At 31.8% G+C, this 18,948-nt stretch overlaps 2 protein-coding genes across 2 annotated transcripts; one reads left to right on the forward strand and one right to left on the reverse strand.

The window, feature by feature from the left end:
• Positions 1-914: 914 nt before the first annotated feature.
• Positions 915-2,920, forward strand: LOC109814819 (transcription initiation factor TFIID subunit 8). The gene is made up of 2 exons (XM_020379329.3): positions 915-1,190; positions 1,406-2,920. Exon 2 carries the CDS (start codon positions 1,514-1,516, stop codon positions 2,642-2,644), a length of 1,131 nt encoding a protein of 376 aa, XP_020234918.1. The 5' UTR covers positions 915-1,190; positions 1,406-1,513; the 3' UTR covers positions 2,645-2,920.
• A 4,180-nt stretch (positions 2,921-7,100) lies between these two features.
• LOC109814820 (protein LONGIFOLIA 2) lies at positions 7,101-13,136 on the reverse strand. Its single transcript, XM_020379330.3, has 6 exons — positions 12,946-13,136; positions 12,353-12,664; positions 10,401-10,453; positions 8,462-10,330; positions 8,205-8,358; positions 7,101-7,881 (listed from the first exon to the last, which is right to left on the reverse strand). Exons 2-6 carry the CDS (start codon positions 12,501-12,503, stop codon positions 7,256-7,258), a joined length of 2,853 nt encoding a protein of 950 aa, XP_020234919.1. The 5' UTR covers positions 12,504-12,664; positions 12,946-13,136; the 3' UTR covers positions 7,101-7,255.
• Between the last annotated feature and the right edge of the window lie 5,812 nt (positions 13,137-18,948).

The raw sequence follows: 18,948 nt of genomic DNA on the forward strand, positions 1-18,948 counted from the left end.
GCGGGGAGGGGGAAGGTTCGATACAATACAAATCATCCATGTTATTTGTTGTAGGGTTCATCTTTTTGTTCACAATAGGAATCATTGGAATAGTCATGAAAAGTTCTAGGCTAGACATTGCTCTACATGATACTAATTATATGGTTGCACATTTTCATTATGTATTTTCTATGGGAGCCGTTTTTGCTTTATTAGCAGGGTTTCACTGTTGGGCGAGTAAAATCTTTGGTTGGACATACCCTGAAACTTTAGGTCAAATCCATTTTTGGATCACTTTTTCCAGGACTAATCTAACTATTTTTTTTTCATATATTTCTTAAAACTTTTGGATATATGACGTCGCATTTCAGATTATTAAAATATTTACGTTACATGTAATGTCCTTAACAATTTTTACTCTTATATATTCATAGTTGAAATTTGATATTTCTTCGTGGTCATAACAATCACTTCAAAAAATGAAAATGAATAAATAATAAAATGATCAATTTCAAAAATAAATAAATAAATAAACTATTATAATTATAATTTATATTATTGTGATTCCATTTTGTTGAAAAATATTGCAAATAATTTTTCCCTATTTTGACCTCTAAAATCTAAACAAGCATGTTTTCAGCACAAATTTTCATTTTCACTAAAAATAAAAACAAAAAACGGACATATTAAATAAATCATAATGTTAGTGGGAATGGATATCTTTTTCTTTTTTATTTTGTTTTAACAGATACGGAATTGCTTTTATTGTATTTATTTATTCTAAATAATTCTTAAAATGATTTTAAAAAAAATGGAAAATGTTATCAGTTATCACAACGAAAACGACGGCGTTGGTTTCTTCAGGTGAAACGACGCCGTTGTTAGGGAGATATTGAAACATTTTTGTTTCTTCCAATCCATGCCCCTCCCCCCCAATTAACGTTGATTTATTAGAAGGGTTCAAATCTCGAAATCGCATCGTGTCCGTGACCGTAACCCTTCTTCCAAAGTTCCAACTTCCCTCTGCTTCTAAATTCTAATGGTATCTTTCGATCGAAGGGTTTGTTAGGGTTTAAGCTAAACCTACCCTAAACCCTAAACTTCCCAATTTCCTCTCTCGATCTTTCACTCTCTTTCCCCATTTCATAAATTGCGAACCCATACCCTCTCACCTCGTGCCCTCAGATCCAATCACCACCCTCTTATCACTGGTAAGCTTTTCTTTTTTCTTTTTTTGTTGCTCACTTTTTAATTTCCATTAACGAATCTGTATACCTGGTTCCCCCTCCCTTTTTAATGGACGAGTTAGGGTTTTTGCTTAGTTGATATTGTTTGTTTGTGGGAAACGCGGAAATTGTGATCTTGGCGTTGAACTCAACTTATGTGTATTCTGAAACTCGGTTTTATTATTACAATTTTTTCTCAGAAGTGGGTGGCGTTGTTGAGGTGTGGTTCTTGGTGGGTTTTGGGAATGATGAATAATAGTGGTTTGGGGAATGTGTGTTTGGTTTTCAAGTGATATGAAGTGCTGAATATGAGCAATGGTGGTGGGAAGACTGGAAGACAGCTTGATCAGCCTGGCACAGGGAGGAGGAGGAAAGTGGGTGATGGTGATGAATTTGCCCGGGCGATTGCAAAGATTGCGGTAGCGCAGTTGTGCGAAAGCGAGGGTTTTCAGGCGTTTCAGCAGTCTGCTCTCGAGACGTTGTCTGATGTTGTGGTTCGCTATATTTTGAACGTTGGGAAGTCTGCACATTATCATGCTAATTTTGCAGGTAGAACTGAATGCAATGCTTTTGATGTCATTCAAGGATTGGAAGATATGGGATCGGTTCAGGGGTTTGCGGGTGCTTCAGATGTTGATCATTGCCTTGAAAGTTCAGGTGTTATTCGGGAAATTGTTCATTTTGTTAATGATGCTGAACCAGTTATGTTTGCACACCCCATTCCCCGGTTTCCAGTTGTTAGAGAACGGGTGCTTCATCCAAGTTTTTTGCAAATAGGAGAAGAGCCTCCTGGGGAACATATACCTGCTTGGTTGCCTGCATTCCCTGACCCAGAAGCTTATGCACAGTCACCAGCGGTAAATGGAAGAGGGACCGTACCTCATGCAGTCAAATTTGAGCAAGAAAGAGAGAATGGCAAGGGGGAGTGGCCTCTGATGAATTTACAGCAGCAGATGGTCTCAAATATGTTTGAAAAGTCTGCCTTGATTGATCTGGCAGATGCTAAAGCAAAAAGAGTAGCAGCAGCTGAAAGTAACCCGTTCCTTGCTGCACCTTTGAAAATTGAGGACAAGGAAGTTGCTTCTGTTCCTGCTCCAGCTAAGGTGTTTAATGATGTAGCTATTGATAATCCTGTTTTGGGAAATTTTGTTGAAAATGAACCGATTTCAGCTTTGGAGGCATTTGCTCCAGCAATTGAAGCGATGAAAAGTGATTCCAAGGAAGATCTGACAAAATTTGAAAAGCCAACAGTGCGTTTTAAGATTGGGACTAAAAATAAATTATTAGGAAGGTCCATTGGTTTGATCCCACAAAAAGAGGAGCATAAAAAGACTTTGCCATGGTTTGCTATGGAAGATGAAAAGGATGACAGGAAAAGAAGGGCTGAAAAAATTCTAAGGGAATCTTTGGAAAACCCAGATCAGCTTGTTCAGTTGTAAATTAGATTGCTTTAATTAGAATTTGTATACTTGATCAGGAGAATGTCAGGATAGCTAGTTCTGGGATATTGAAATCTAGGTAACTGTCTGGTTATGGGCATTATAGAATGGATGTTACTATTTTGCTCAGGCATGTTCTCACTTTAACAATCTTTCAGGTATGTGCATGTCAATTGCTTGGTAGATCAATTTATGATTCTTTATTGAAGTCCTTTGGCACTCTGTATGATCTTAATGCTAAATTTAGCATATAAAAATCTCTATTTCTGACTCGTAGCAGTTACTCTTGTATTCTGAACCCTTTTACTTTGTAGTTAATGCTACATCTATAACTAAATTCCAAGAGAAAATCATATCCTTTCTGGTTAACCTATTATATATATATATATATATATATATATATATATCGGTAATACTCAATTAAGTCCCATTGTGTCAGTTCACATATTATATTTACTAACAATTGAGAGAAGGTTTCATTAAGTTAGTTAATAGTGACAGATGATCCTCTGGAAATTTTCATTGTAGTACTCATATAAACAAGTAGTACCAAGACTATATTATATGATTTAGTTAGCACTGCTTAATCAATCCCCAGCTGTTTCAAATCACATTAGATTCACTAACAGTTGAGAGGACGTTACATAAGGTTACCTGATATTGATGCTCTGCACATTTTCATTGTAGTATGCTATTGTATAAACAAGTAGTTTCTGAGCTTCATGCCGAAAATTTACAGAGAGAACTATTTGTTTAGTTATAAATTTGTATTTTCCATTATTTCTTCCTTATTAGCATCAATTATTTATTATCTAGGAATGCTCACATTTCTGCTAGTACACAGAAACTGAGTTCCACACTACCATTTTATCTTCATTTTACATATTTTTAATAGTTTTTTATATTTATTTTTCATTTTTCTTATTTTAATTCTGTAGTTATTCTTTCCCTACAGTATAGTGGCCTATTATTTTGGGATTTGTGTTTAAATTGTTTTACTGGACATCTATAAAAGCAGCAATACTTGTTGGCGTTGAATGTTGGACAGTAAAGTACCAAGAAGAGCAAAAATAAATGTAGAAGAAATGATAATGTCGAGATGAATATTTGGGCATGCAAGAAAGTATTAGATGAGGTATGAAGGTATTCAAGTTAAAGTTGTTTCTATTGAGGAGAATATGACATGAATTTGCTTGAAGTGTTTTGGTTTTGATCATGTGAGGGGAAGGTCAAAAGAAAGGCTTTTTAGTGAGAGAAAAATGTAATAATGGATCAAATTTGAAGATAGTTCAATTTAAATCATTAAAATGACGTTCATCAAAGTGATTCCATTGTAATTTGGTTTTTGATAGAGCCCAATGATATTTTTGCTTAATGTTGCTAACTTCATCTAATGTTTTTATCAAATTCTCCCGGATAAGGCATGGTATTTAATTATAGTTATGGTTGTGTGTTCATCTTATTGCTTTGTTGGTGATTTTCTGATAGGAACCATGACTTGGTAGCTGAATCCAAGTCTAAGTAAACCTGCCATCTGGAAGGTTTACTCAAGAAAGAACAATTTACTTGTACTTGGATTCAGCAACCGAACCTCCTCCATCCCCAAAATAGTCATGGTTTCTATAATTTTCAGTTGAGGTATGTGTTGAGCTTGCAAAGGCTTTTAAGTTTTTTCCATGAGTTGTTTGGAAGCTTCGTTTGTGCTCCCGTATTTTGTGCAGACATGTCATTTGCATTCGTTCACGGATTGTCATATGGACTTTTATTGCAAAGTTTTTTTATTAAAAAATTTTCTTTTTAGATAACATATTGACATGAAATGCATGTTGAGGTCCAATCCTTTTGACTAAGAACATATAAAATTGTAAATGCAGCTTGATGATGAATTCTAAATTGGAGCAATTTGTTTTTGAAATGTGCTATTAAACACAAATCCAATTGAAACATTTGTTCGTACTAGGCCTCGTCTGTCCCTCCCACTCATTTTGAACTAGGTGAATTATCTATATGTTGGATCTTGATTTGTTGGACTGTTCGTTCAACATTGTGGAATTAAGGTTAGACATGAACAACCCCTCCTCCCCCGGATCTCTTTCCCACCTCATCTTATTGTTCTGGAATATTTTCTAAATCTTCTTTCACTATCTTCTCTCTAATTCCCTACTTGTTTTATTCTCAAAGTTGTCCTGTGATATACTGGAGTGAGGACAATGTTCTTTTGAATGGGATAATCCTGGATATCAAATTTATCCTGTGTAATCACAATTAATAAATACGTGTTGTCATTGACAAGTGATTGAAGAATTTCTGCAGACTACACTTTCTTGATTTTGAAGTGGTACATTTTAATCTCAAATTTTTAGGATGATCTTATTATCTTATGGAATGCAAATTCAGGGCTGAAAAATGACTTTAGCCTGTTCAATTTGAGTCAAATTTTATCATTTTTTTCAGTTCAGTTTGACGTGACTCATGTTTACAAGCTGTTTGCTTCAGTTCAAAAGTTCGGAGCTCAAGTTCTTGAATTAAAAAAAAAAAAACCGATTTCTCCATTTTTTTGGTGTAGATTTCCCTATTTTTTTGTGTGTCGAAAATGATAGTGGAAAACAAAAATGTAAAAAGATTTCATTGAAAGGACTTCTGGTAAAATCGGGGCGTAAATATTGTGTAAAGCTAAAGAGTAAATTGATTGAGGGTTACAATCTTCAAAATTGGCTTTAACTCAATAATTTGTGTAACTCACTTTTTATATTTAATATAATATTTTCTACACTGAGAATAGGCACCCGTGTCTGTGTATGAAGTTCATGAATTAAACTGATCAAATTATAGTTAGTTCAAATTTAATTTATGTAGTCCATAAATCTATTTCATTAAGCTAATTATCGAGTTGAGTTTGAAATATTTGAGTTGGTTCAATTAATTATTAGTTCTAATTGCGACGATATGAAAATGGTTGTAGGTATGTGTTTTATTTTAAATTGCTAGAGATAAGCAAGTACTATACTGTTCAAAAGAATCAAAACCCAAACTTGTGCGGTCGTTTTTGGATTGGGTTACTTTGAAATTTTGGTTCAGATGACCCACATGACTTGGACCAACAAGATTCATCTTACCAAATTTATTATTATACTTTTAGAAAAGCTCATGACCACTTTTTACGAAGTTTTTTTCCCCCTCCTTTGTCAGTTTAATAAACAAGCATAGTAATGATGATTGTATTAAATGCTCACAATGCAAATCAAGTGAAATAAAAGAATAAAATAAAAAGAACCGTTGCATCTAGACGCTATGGTTGTTTATTGAAAAAATGAGACCATTTTAAGATGGAAGAATAGAAACAAAACATGAGAGAGCTATTAAAAAAAGAAAACAAAAAAACCATAAGAGAGAAGGCATAACAAATTAAAAATAAACAGAGCTGAGGGAAAACAATGTTCTGAAAAGTGGGATGAAATTTTTGATTAAAATAAAAAGTGAGATAATTTGAGAAATTCATTTAAGGAAGTTTTAGTATTACTATTACATTTATAACATTATATAAAATCCATATCTTCTTTAGTAACCATATTTGGTTTTTATTTTTGCATAGACATTTTACTCTAATTTATATTTTATAGTTCTCTTAGTCTAAAATATATATTCTACAATTTTCTAATTTTATTTTATTTAACCTTGAAACCGCTCATAAACGACAGTTTATAAAAGTAATTATTATTTTCTCTTTTGTTTTTTAATGCAGGGACGAAGTGTGTTTTTTTGTTAGTCCCCATATAAATAATTAAGTTAATATAAAATAAAATAAAAGGTTATAATAGATCTTTTGAAATTCAGTAAAGAAAAAAAACTATTGATATAGTTAATAAATAATAATTTAAGCAACTAATACGAGAAGCATTTTTTATTCATGAGTATACAAGAAGCATTGATAAAAAAAACCAATTGATTAGAAGAAAATATAATTAATATTTAAATAAATTTATAAGAGTTAAAAGTTGATTAATATAATTATCTAAAATATATTTTTATTCATCAAATAAAATTAAAATTTGTATAAAAAGAATCATATAGACATGTCCAAAGTTTAAAATAATTGGATGCTCAAGTATGGTTAGGGTTTTTTTAAAAATAATAAATAATATGGTTAGGTTGGATTCAATTCGAAATTGAAAAAGAAAGTGTTCCGTCCATAAACTAAACCGAATACACAGGAAGTCGGACATTGAACCCCACACCATAGAAATTGTGTTATGTTCGTGTAATATGAAAAACTCGTCGTAATATTTTCAACAGCCTGTGAAAGTCGATAATGATATACGTTTATCTGTATTTCTTCATGTATTTACGAAGACCGACTATAAATACATGAAGAAAGACAACAATTTATACAAAACAAGTGAAAACGGCCTAATATGTAGCTAATTGCCCCCACCAAACTATATCATGTGTAGCTAGATTAGAAAGGTAATATATGAAAGACTATAAATGATTCATGTGTAACTCAATTAGTCTCTCTCGGCCGAAGAATACTCTGGGCAACAAAAATAAATAAATGAAAGACTAGAGCTAGATATATTTTTTTTCCCTCAAACTGCATAATAGCCAAAATTACTACTTGGGAAACACCAGTTGCCTGCAATGTGTACGATGCTTTGCAACATCACCTCTCACAACCTCATTTACCAAATCTTTAAAGATCAAACGTTCAATATCCAACACAATATTTGGTACCTCACTGCAGCAGTTAGTCCAAATTGCATGGTGATGCTTCAAATCCTCATCCTCATGCACTATGCTCACATTCCCATTTTGAGCTTGCAACTGATCTATTTCTGTGCATAGCTCATCCAGAAGCTGCTTCCCTTTTAGTGTTGATGCAGAAGAACTGTGCAATATCTGTTTTTGAACTAAAATGTCATTTACAACATCAAATATGAGTTTTCTTTGCATTCTGGGAATCTTCGTGGCACTGACTTCATCATCAAAATGCCTCATCTTTTTCTTCATTTGTTCAAGTTCAAAGAACAAGTTTGGATTAATCAAGTGACCCGGTGAATGAAATATCTGGCTAGGGCTGTGGCCACTGAGAAGACCTGATGCTAACAGTATTTCTGATATGTACTTGTGGTCAGGATCCTTAATGTTATTGAAATTGATGAATTTCTCATCAAACCAGTCAATTTCTTGAATTTCCACCGAGTTCTGTTCACTATCATCATCAGTGCTTAAAGCTTCACCTGTAGCAGAAAATTTGAAGAAAATCAAAATCCTTTCCTGTGTTATTTTTATAATGCCACTAAAATGTGTATCCCGCAAGTTATGTTGGGATATAAACAAGTCCCATATAGATAAAATAAGAGAAGAAATAATAACTTATAATACACACACATATTTCAATGATTGAGAGATCTTTTGGGTGATGACAAAAAATAAAACTCTAAGGACTTAGATCCAAAACGGACAATATCTCATTGTGGAGTTGTGTGTAAAACACCCTTACAAAATATTTGAATGTCATAAATTATTTTAGATTATCCATGATTCAATCTTTGTTGCTTACACAATTTTTTTGAGTTGTCTGATTTCTTTTTCACTGGAGATGGTGGATCTTCCCTATAGAATGCTGCATCAAGAACAGACACAGGACTTGGTTGTTCTGCAGTGACTGTTGCCTCAGCCTTGGATAGTTCCTTCCTCAGATCTTCAAATGCATTCTGACCAACAAAAGAATGTTAACCAATTGATATAGATGAAAAATCTTACTATGCAAGGAACTAGGAGGAAAGAAATGCTTACAATATGATAAATGTCACTCACCTGGATGGAGGTGTTAATGATCTTTCCGGATTGATCAATGCGAATGAATTCAGCCTCACTATGACTGGCTGAGCTTTTGTCGTCAAAATCCGAAATGACATTAAGATGATGCTTAAAATCCCTCCAGTGACAGCTGATCTCACTGATGCGTTCATTTCTTTGCTGCGAAGTCGAGAACTTATTATGTCTCGGTGTTGTACTTGGAGAAGACAATTCCATAGGTTGCCTATTGTGCTCTCTTCTGTTAATCCTGGAATCTGATGATGGACTAATTGGTTGCGAACGCCTATCCAAACCATACTTCTTTTGTAATCTGGGGCTCCCAGTCACTGTTATATAACCGGAGTTGGTGGTACTTTCTTCACTTCTGTCTTGAGGAACTTTCAAGGATTGCATCGACTTTGAAGTTCTTATGTTATTATTTTTATCTGATGAAAGAACTTGTTGACCAAAATGATCCTTGATGCTTTTTGTTGTTGAACTGTTAACTTTAGCAGTTTGCTTCTGAATCAATCTTCCATTTGTGGGATGATTAGAAGAACACCTGCTGAGACCAGATTTACCATGAATTGGCAATTCTGTAGAAGAAGGATTATTGTGTTTTCTAGTAACTTTTGCTGGTTTCATGATGACAATTGGTAATTTACTACCGCGGGTTGAATTTGACAAGTCAATTGTGACAGATACCATGTCTTTTTGTGGTCCTCTTGGGCTTTGTAGTTTTGAGCTTTCATTGAGACTGGTACTATTGCTATTGTCAGATGGGGAATTTGAAGCCTGATCTCCAGCAATATCTAATGAATCTTTATGTCTTTGCATTGCTTCAAGAATCTGTTTAAGGGCTCTGAGATCCTTTCCAGACTTCTTGAACTCGAGTTCCGCCACTCTTTTCTCAATTTCCCCATATACAGTGAGAGAGGGCTTTGAGGCTTTTGTGACAGATTCACTTCCCTTGGAAGCTTGTAATTGAGAGCTTTGGCTTGCATCAGGTTGCCTCCACAGAGATGATTCTAGTGAAAATCGCGAATATGGTGTCACATTTGTGATTGAATCAGCCTTTCTAGACTGAGGCAAGGTGAATCTTTGGTGTTGCTTGTCTTCATCACTTGTGCTAGATCTTCCCAAGAGCTCATTCTTTTTGATAGGGCAATTAGGTGTTCCCATTGGACCCCCACAAGTTTGTGTGCACTCTGGGAGGGCTTCAAGTCCCATCAACTTAGCTACAAGACTGGAAGATCTTTTGGAAGTTTCTGGTTCATGAGGCTGGTTGATCATTGTGCTAGAGTTTCTCCCATACCCTTTATGTGAACCCTTCAACTTGTTTCCTTCATTGAAACCTTTATTGGACCCTTCTCTGCTGTCCAAGGAAAGCCTTGGAAGTTCCTTATGCTTTGTGGCAGATTTGAATGTGTCGTCATAAGAGAGTCGCGGCGAGTCCCAAGGTGTTTTCTTGGACTTGGCAAGAGGGTGTGATAGTTCACTGGAAACTGTATGCCCTTCATTGAAGGATCTGTGTGACCTCAAAGGCCTAGGGGAGTCTATATGTTTCAAGACATTAGTGTGAGCCTTCTTTTCCTCTTTAACCACAGTTTTCAGAGACAATCCTTGAGCTTCCTTATGCATCGAGTCTTTGACAATATGATGGAAATCTGGTGATTGCTGGCATGGCGTATCAAGTTGCTTCTTTGCTACTTTTGGATTTGTGTTTTCATGAATTTTGATATGATTTCTTGATGGGGATTGTGTCTGAATTGTTCTGTTAAACTCGAGGGAAGACATGCTAGATGAACAAGATGATGAAGACAAAGAAGTTATGGATGATTCTGTGGAGAATTGTTGCTTTTCTCTGGCATTCTTCAGATTCTTTGCCTGCATTCGTACTAATTTTTTACTGATTTTGCTAAAAAGTTTCCAAAGAGTTAAGCTACTGCTACGTTACCTTAGCTTTCAGAATTGTACCATTGAGCTCTTTGATTTCATTACCGCTTCCAACTGAGAAGGAAAGGAAATTTTAGTCAGAAGTAATATGGAATATTTTCTGAAAGGTTTAACTTCAACTCAGTTCATTTTTCTTCAATCTTTTTTCAAATGTCTGTTTACATGTTTACTTCTTAAATCAATGATATTCAGTAACTTTCAAGGATTTGAGTCCAGCATAAACCTGGAAGATGTGGTGAGAGAAACAAGGACGTTGAGACACAAAAATCTTTAAACATGCATGGAAAATCCAAAACATGGAATGATACTTGGGAGAATTTTCAGCAACTTCAAGCACCCTTGTTGCATTAAAAGAGGAAAATGAAATAATTCTACATATTCTACAATTTACTTAAAAGATATGTATATATTTGTATCTCTGACTCTTCATGATCACAATGTATCACTCTAAAAAAATTATTTTTCTTTCAAATATATCTGAAGGAGAACATTATCTGAACATCTATTAGTGTCCTTTTATATAAATTTCCAAATTCATATATTGAGCATCTGGCATCTTTTGAGTCTGTTTGGAGCCTGGCGCAATGGTTTGTTTATTGCAATATGGGTCTCTGGTTCGAGACATACATGTCCTCATCCAAACCAAATCAATAATAATAAAAAAAGCATCTGGCATCTTTTCTTTTGAATTCAAAATAGGAAAAATCAGCTTCATATATATATTTCGAAACCGGTTACATAGATTACAGAAGCTAATCGTTAGCTGAGCTTTTGATTAATTAGCTAGTTAGTTATTTGTTTTATCTTTTATGTAATTTTATATTCTGTTATCTTGTGCGTTCGTTAAGATAGGATCAAATTAACATAAAAGATAACAGAATATAAAAGATAACATAAAAGATAAAATAAATAACTAACTAGCTAATTAATAAGAGGTCAGCTAACAATAGAGGAAATACCCTACAGAACTTTTATCAACCAAATTGGAAAATATGTGAATATAGAATATGTTATTTTGAAAAACATACCAAAAAAAAAAAAAAAAACTCCAGCCCCAAAATTTAATTACAATTACTTGATTATCAAACCTAAAGTTGTCCACTAAATTTATATATTCAATAGAAGATGAAGTGTAAGAAATTTCATTAAAATGTGATTTTCTTACATCTGCGGCAACCAAACAAATCCTAGTTAAAGATTCGGAAACCAGAATGTATAAACTGCCATAATTTAAATCGAAGCCACTGAATAAAAGGCTATGCTTTCTTTTTTTAAGGTTCTATTCTTTGTCTTATAACTACATGCAGTGAAAGAACTTTAACTACCCCTCCCTCCCTCCCCTCAGAAAACCAAAATAAAAACGAAGGATTTAAATGAAAAGAACACAGAACTCTGTCCGAGGACAAGTTACTGACATATATTGAAATAGGTTAATTGTATCAGTATACATTACTGTAGAAGAAAGCGAATTCAGATATAAAAAAATATTAGTAATCCATACAAAACTTTCCACACATACTCCGGACATGAAGAGCAGCAATTGAATCAGCAACCCAACAAAAGTTCTGTCTCAATGTGTGAGAGATATCAGAGAAATTTTGCACGTACACCTAACTCTTTTAATTTTATGGTATGATTAAAAAACATTTAATATTTTGCATTCAATACTTTCAATTGTTTTCTTAAAAAAAAAAATTTTGTGCTTTTATATTATAAAAATACTTTCTATGTTATTAAAAAGAATTAATTTGTTTACTTAACCATAACTTTAGCATTTGCCTTAATTTTAATAAGCATGTCAATCAAATTTTCTCAATTATTCATGCTTTGTCAAATTCCCCCCCCCTCCCCAAAATATTAAAAATACAACAAAACTTAAAAGTAGTACTTAGCAGTTAGCACCGTTATATCACTTTCAGAATGAAGAACAGAAACAAGTATATCACAGAATACCTGAAGTATTGTGTTGAATGTAGCTACTAGTGCCTTGGCCTGTGATGAAACGGTGGCGGTCAAAGAGCTGAAAAAATCCAGTGATGCATCCAATTTGCTTCTGTAAATCTGGGTTTTCATCCTTCAAGGATTTCAAAGCCTTTCCAGACATTTCTTTTCTTCAACTTTGCAGACTCCAACACAAGGCTCTGAATTGTTAAGCAGCAACAACAACAACCATGTCTCTAATGAATAAAGAAGGAGAGATCTTATGTTTCCAGGGCTCAACGGAAGCAAAAGATTTTGAGTTGTAAAGGTGATTCTGAACAGGACCTGGCCGCAAGAATCAGAAGTTTCAAAACAAGATAGTGACAAGAATTTGCATGTTATATGCCTGGAATGCGTAGGCTTGGTCATGCAAATTTCATGTGGGGTGGTTTTTGTGTGTTACATGTGTGTGCATGTGTACAAAAAAGAGAATGTCCTTGGACAGGATCAAAGAGAGAAGAATGAGATGCAGTGGAGAGAATATTATCTACTGCAGAAGCAGAAGGAACAAAAGAGAAGTGGAAACAAAGCAATCACAAAGTGCTACTGCTACCACTAGCATCCACCTTCTATTGACCAACAATGCACAAATTGAAGAGAGAAAACTGAGCCACCCAAGGAGAGAGATGTTTTGTTAAATTCTTCTGGGTTTGCCCACAGAATAAAAGGAATCGCTTTTGTTTTTTGTTTCTCAACTGCTGCAGAGGCCAGAGTGTGTTGTGTTGTGTGAGAGAGGAATTGAGGTGTTGTAATTATTATATATGAGAGGCAAATGTTGAAAAACAGGTTGCTTAGAATATGGTATAAGAAGTAGAGACAATCTTTTAATTACATTACGTAAGAGAGAGGGAAAATGGGTGGAATTTGGGGTGTCAAAATCTGAGTGTCTCAGTGAGAGAGTTGTTAAAAAGTTGAAGGAAAATACTCCATTATTACTAGGTTGTAATTTTGATTAATTTTTATATGATATATAGCTTAGTTTTATTATATTTTTTTGTAAAATGATTTTTTTTTGTTACATGTGTTGAGATTATGGACATATAGATTTAACTTTTATAATAACTAAAATATAACTCCTTAATAAAGAAAGGGGAAGGGGAGGTGGGATAGGTGTGTGAATGTGTGGGTCAGGTAACTGAGTTCTGCTCTTTGGTCATTTCCTAGCACTTCCATGTGGACAAAACAACGTGGGTGGGACTGTGGCTTCAACCCCTCCCCATGAGCATGTGGAGTTTGTCAGAGAGGGAAAGAAAAAAAATGTACAAGTGAGGAAGTGGATTTTGTACCAAAAGAAAAAAGAAAAGTGAAAAGAGATCATTCATTGAAAGCCTGCAGGATCTAAAGCTCTTGTTCAACCATTCCCATACATATCCCACTTATCACCAATTTGCCCTTCATGCCTTCTCACCTTTTTCTCCATACTTGGGACCTGGCCTCTAAATGGACCTCATATCACATTTATTCACTTAGCCAATCAACATGCAAAAGAGCCTTAAACTTTTGTTTTCTTAGTCAAGTATTTATTACATGAATGTCACACACATTTTTACCTTAGTGCACTTGCAAGGCACAGTGGCATAAATAGTCCACATTATTATTCTTTGAAAGGGTAGTCACATGTTTAACCTAACACATCATACATCATAAAAATGGGAATCATAGAAACTTTATAGAAAATGAATTGTTATTAGAGAAAATATGCACTTTCATCCGAGCACAAATTACTAATTATGATAAATTATTATTAACTTTTATAAAAATAACTATTAAATTTATATTATATTCATTATGTTGCATATGCTAACCTAGAAAATAACAGGACTGGTCACTCTCCCACTGCAATATGGTGGGTTACGCTTTTAAGTTGATACATTTAGCACTAGTGTGGTCCTGCTCCAATATTGTGTGTCACAGATATCATGCAAAGCTAGACAGTTACAAACTCTAGGAATATGTTTGGGCCATGCATTAGCATTTTTCAAAATAATGAATATGAGAGATTAGGATAAAATCTTGAGGGAGTCCTTTTGGAAAACTCTTGTTTCCGCCGCAAAGTTTTGCTGCCACATTACTGATAGGACCACGTTATATGCTTTGGTACCGTATGAGTTAGATTTTACTTAGCTATATGCATATTTTATTTGATCAAATAAAAAGCTATTGATGCAATGCTATTAGAATTAAAGAAGATTATTCGTGAAGAAATAGTTGAAACAGATGAATGGGATTTTTCTCTTTTAATTCTAGGTGTCATTGTTTGTTTTCTGAAACTAGTACAAAGACATGAAAATTTTCCTCCCTACGATGCTATGCAAATTTTATATTAGTAAAACCAGGAAAAAGAAATAGGTCTATTGCTGAAAGAATTCATCCCTTCACTGAGATGGATTGCAGCATCATCATGGAAATGCTAACGTGTGATTGTCCATTATCGAGATCTCAATGGGAAAATACTATTCTTTAGTTTCTAAACTTGATAGAAACTCAAATGTTACGTCTTTTCTTCACTCTACTTAAAATAAAATTGGCATTATGACTAACCTAAAATAAATACATTTCAACCATAATTATTTTTGTTCCATATAGGATAGAACACTAGGATGAATGCTATATCTCACATTTAATCTAGGATGGAGCTTCACAATTTTAGTGTCTGGAAGAAAATATAATTTTGTCTTTACAAGCGATTGTTATGCTTGATTTTAATATATAATAATGCGAGAGATTACGTAACAACCTCCGGTTAGACCATATTTATAGAATCCTTTCACATGCATCTATGAAAATATAAGGTTTAAATTTACTTTACGTGTTCCATTTCAATATGACTTTTAATTAACGAAGGTAAGACCCATATTATATGTCTCACCGCATAGTCCTACAATCGATTATTCTCATAATAACCTTATGTAATGTAATATTGTTAAAGGGAGCAAAGATGATAATATAAATGGTTGTTATTTAATCAGAGATCGAAGTTAATCTTGGCTCATGATATATATAATTTTTTTTAATAAGTACATCTTTGTTTTTTTTTATTTTAAAAAAACACTCTTTTTTATACTTCTTTCCCTTCTATTTTCAATTTTCATATGCAGCTCCCTCTATTCTTTCTTACTTTTCACCCTTCATAGATAGTTTTTTTTTTAATGTTATTTTTTCTCTTTTTTCAATTTTTGCACTATTACCTTCTTCCTCCCCACTCTTAATTTTTATATGCATCTCTATTAAAAATATTTTAAGAATTTTTTAAAAAAATAAAAGACTTATTTTTTTTTTATAAAAAAGGGTGTATGTATCATGAGACTTCAATCTTTGTTTTGGATATTGAGTTATAATTAGAGGAATTTTTTTTCTCCGAAAGGAATGGATCTAATAAAAAAATTATACCAAAGAAAATTTAATTTTAATTGAAAATATTATAATTGAAATGATCGTATTGATGATCAAGGCAAATTCTAAGCATATACACGATGCTATTCATGTTTTTATTCATTCATTCATTCATCATATGGAGCATTAATATATGTGACAAGAAACCAAAAAATCAACAATCGTATTAAGCAATATTTGTTTGTTGATAAATTATCGGCAGAAATTGTGATCTTATAAAACACTAGGTTAATTGTCTCATAAATCTCACATTGATTATCGATAATCAATTTTATATATGAATAAAAAATAATATTTATTTTACAAGCTTGTAAAATTGAGTTACATGAAAATTTGTCATGCATGAATGTAAAAATAAAGTTCATTAAAATAAATTAAAAAAATTAAAAATTATTTTTATAAGTCAAATTAAATTTTATGAACTGTTTCAAACGTTACATAATTACTCGAAGTTATTTTAGTTGAATTAATAATATTTAATTTGAGTCTCGAGTATAATAATACATAGATGTATGAAATACTTAAAATAAAAATATTTACCATAATAATTTTGCTTTTGCCTGACTTGAGTAACATTATTTTCATTAAAGATAGAGGTGATTAAAATCATAAGGTCCCCGTATATATGTATGAAGGTAGAATGTAATTGAAGCCCTTAGTTTTCCAAAATTCTGCATATAGACATTAATGCTTGAGAGACACTATGCTCAAACGCCAGAACGATGCTTTTTCCATTAGTGGTGAAGTTTATTTCTGGACTTGAAATTTTGTCGCAGAACTAAAACTGCTGTCTGAATATTCGTCTTACGTATGTAATGGTAAATTTGGCTAACAAATAGTGATCATAATAGAATAATAGAGCTGCATATTGCTCGTTTTAGACCATTAGTAGTTGCATTCACCTAATTAAAATGTCACCTATATGGTATAGTTTTTGGACCAAGCAAATGTGTAGGGTAAGCCAAGTTCTGCGTACCTGAAAACTCTTCATCAAAAAAGCATATATTATATGTCCATGAATGGTATTGTCCTGCCAATTATAAATGCTACTATAATCATTTTTTTCTATCTAACTTTATTTTTAGCCATATAAATTAAACATGAGAGGGGAAAATGTTGTTTTCCTTGAGAAGTTTGAGTCATCCAAAACCAGAAATTTATATAGCTATTATAACTTTGCCCATAGTATAATTAGCTTCTAGTTTTAATTCGGGATCCATCTGCACGCTGTATCTATGAAGGTAATAATTGTCCTCCTCAATCTTTATTTCAATGATGTCTAAATTGATTTCACGAAGGAAAAAAAAAAAGAAGCTAATACTCAATTACTTATTTCACAAATTAAAAAAATAGTTAATTTAGTTACTAATAATAAATTTTTGTCTTAAATATATATATAAATATTTTTCCTTCTAAAATTATCCTTATATTACTTTTTTTTCTTCTAATTAAAGCTTATATATCTTTTAACCAATTAAAATGTATGACTTATACTATTTATTTTTTATAATTAATATTTATTTTTCTCCTAATTAATTAGTATATGTTCTTTAAAGAGTTTATAATTAATATATTTTATTAAATTAAGAGAACATATTTTAATTAAGAATATTTTAGTTTAAAAATAATTAATATATAAGACAATATAAATTAGATATTATATAAACAGAATAAATAATTATTTTAAGTTAAATTTTATAAATAAAAACGGAAATAATATTAAACAGAGATAGATAAAAAAAAAATTTATTATGCACGTGTATTATTATTAGTCTTTTGGAAGGGAGTATACTTAAACTTAGGGTCGATTTAACTTCAACTTTTGATAATTTATTTTTATAAACTAGGGCATAACTTTTTTCTCTTAATTAAATTTAAATCCTTTCCTTAATACGTGTTTCATTTAATGATATATTTTTATTTATCAAAAATAATATCTTCACGCAATCACTAAAATATATCTCCGAAATATCAAATAACATTATTTTTAAAAGATAAAATTTAATTACTTATAAATAAAATATTAAATATCATTCTATCTAATTTCATTCTTAATTTATACTCTTTTTAATTTAAGCATCAGAGTATTTTATTCATAATATATGTGTGAGTGAAAAGATTCAAGTTATTTTAGGAATAATTATATATATATTTTTTGACAAATACTTTAGAAATAGCTTCATTGATAAAATTACTCCCTTCAATAATTTTTTGCATAATTAACTATGGAAGATTTAAAATTATTTAAAAATCATGTAATTAAATTTTAATTAAACCAATTAAACATTGATAGTTATGTAATCTTATAGTTATATTTACTTATATATTTAAAAGTATATAGTTTGTTACGTTTAATTTATTTAATAAAATATTAAACGATTTAAAAGCTATATAAGAAAAAATTAAATTTAAATTTATTTAAAAAAAAACTTTAAGTTAAATAATTGAATTAATAAAATTTAATATGTACAAAAATTGAAGTCCAACAGATTTTATTGATAAATAAGTTTAATAAACTAATTAATTAAGTCTTAAAATATTTTTGAGTTGATATTTTATTATAAATAATTTTGAATTGATTTTTTTATTAAAAAAAATATATTACAAAGACGCGACAATAATCAAACTTACAATATATTTTCTCAATTAGATCTTTTGAGCTGGTTTGATTATATTAGCAATCCTAAATTGAAGTAGCAATTAATACCAAGTGCGACTTGTAACACTTATTGTTCACATGACAATGTCTAGAGTCCAGTTTACGAATAATGGTGGTTGGGAAAGGATTGCAAACACATAATTATCATCTATGAAATGGGAGCCAATATTTTTATTATGCACAGATTTTGCGTTGAAATAAAATAATTCATCCAATAAAAAAGTTACTAATAAACATAACACACACATAATTAATATATATATAGTCAAGTTGAATTTACATTTTATTTATTTATTTATTTCCCCATTAAAAATACTTCATATATTACTATGTAGTAATTGACTTTTTTTACTTATGTAACAAATATTACATTTAAATATGTCTCAACGTGAGGTATATGACGAAATATTGAAAATTAGGAGAATATGGTATTAATTGATTACACTTATTTCCGTACTCTTTAGATTAATTACTGTAATCGAAATTATCAAATGTTATTTTGGCCTAGTTCTTCAAA

Source organism: Cajanus cajan, chromosome 4 (assembly GCF_000230855.2).
Source record: "Cajanus cajan strain Asha chromosome 4, NIPB_CcT2T_4, whole genome shotgun sequence".
NCBI lineage: Eukaryota > Viridiplantae > Streptophyta > Magnoliopsida > Fabales > Fabaceae > Cajanus > Cajanus cajan.

Bases quoted from the DNA above. Each gene is read 5' to 3' on its own strand.
- LOC109814819 (XM_020379329.3), top strand. From the start codon at position 1,514: ATGAGCAATGGTGGTGGGAAGACTGGAAGACAGCTTGATCAGCCTGGC.
- LOC109814820 (XM_020379330.3), bottom strand. From the start codon at position 12,503: ATGTCTGGAAAGGCTTTGAAATCCTTGAAGGATGAAAACCCAGATTTA. The intron at 10,454-12,352 runs GTATTCTGTGAT...TTTCCTTCTCAG, and splicing joins CATTCAACACAATACTTCAG to TTGGAAGCGGTAATGAAATC. The intron at 8,359-8,461 runs GTGAGTGACATT...TTTGTTGGTCAG, and splicing joins TCATTAACACCTCCATCCAG to AATGCATTTGAAGATCTGAG.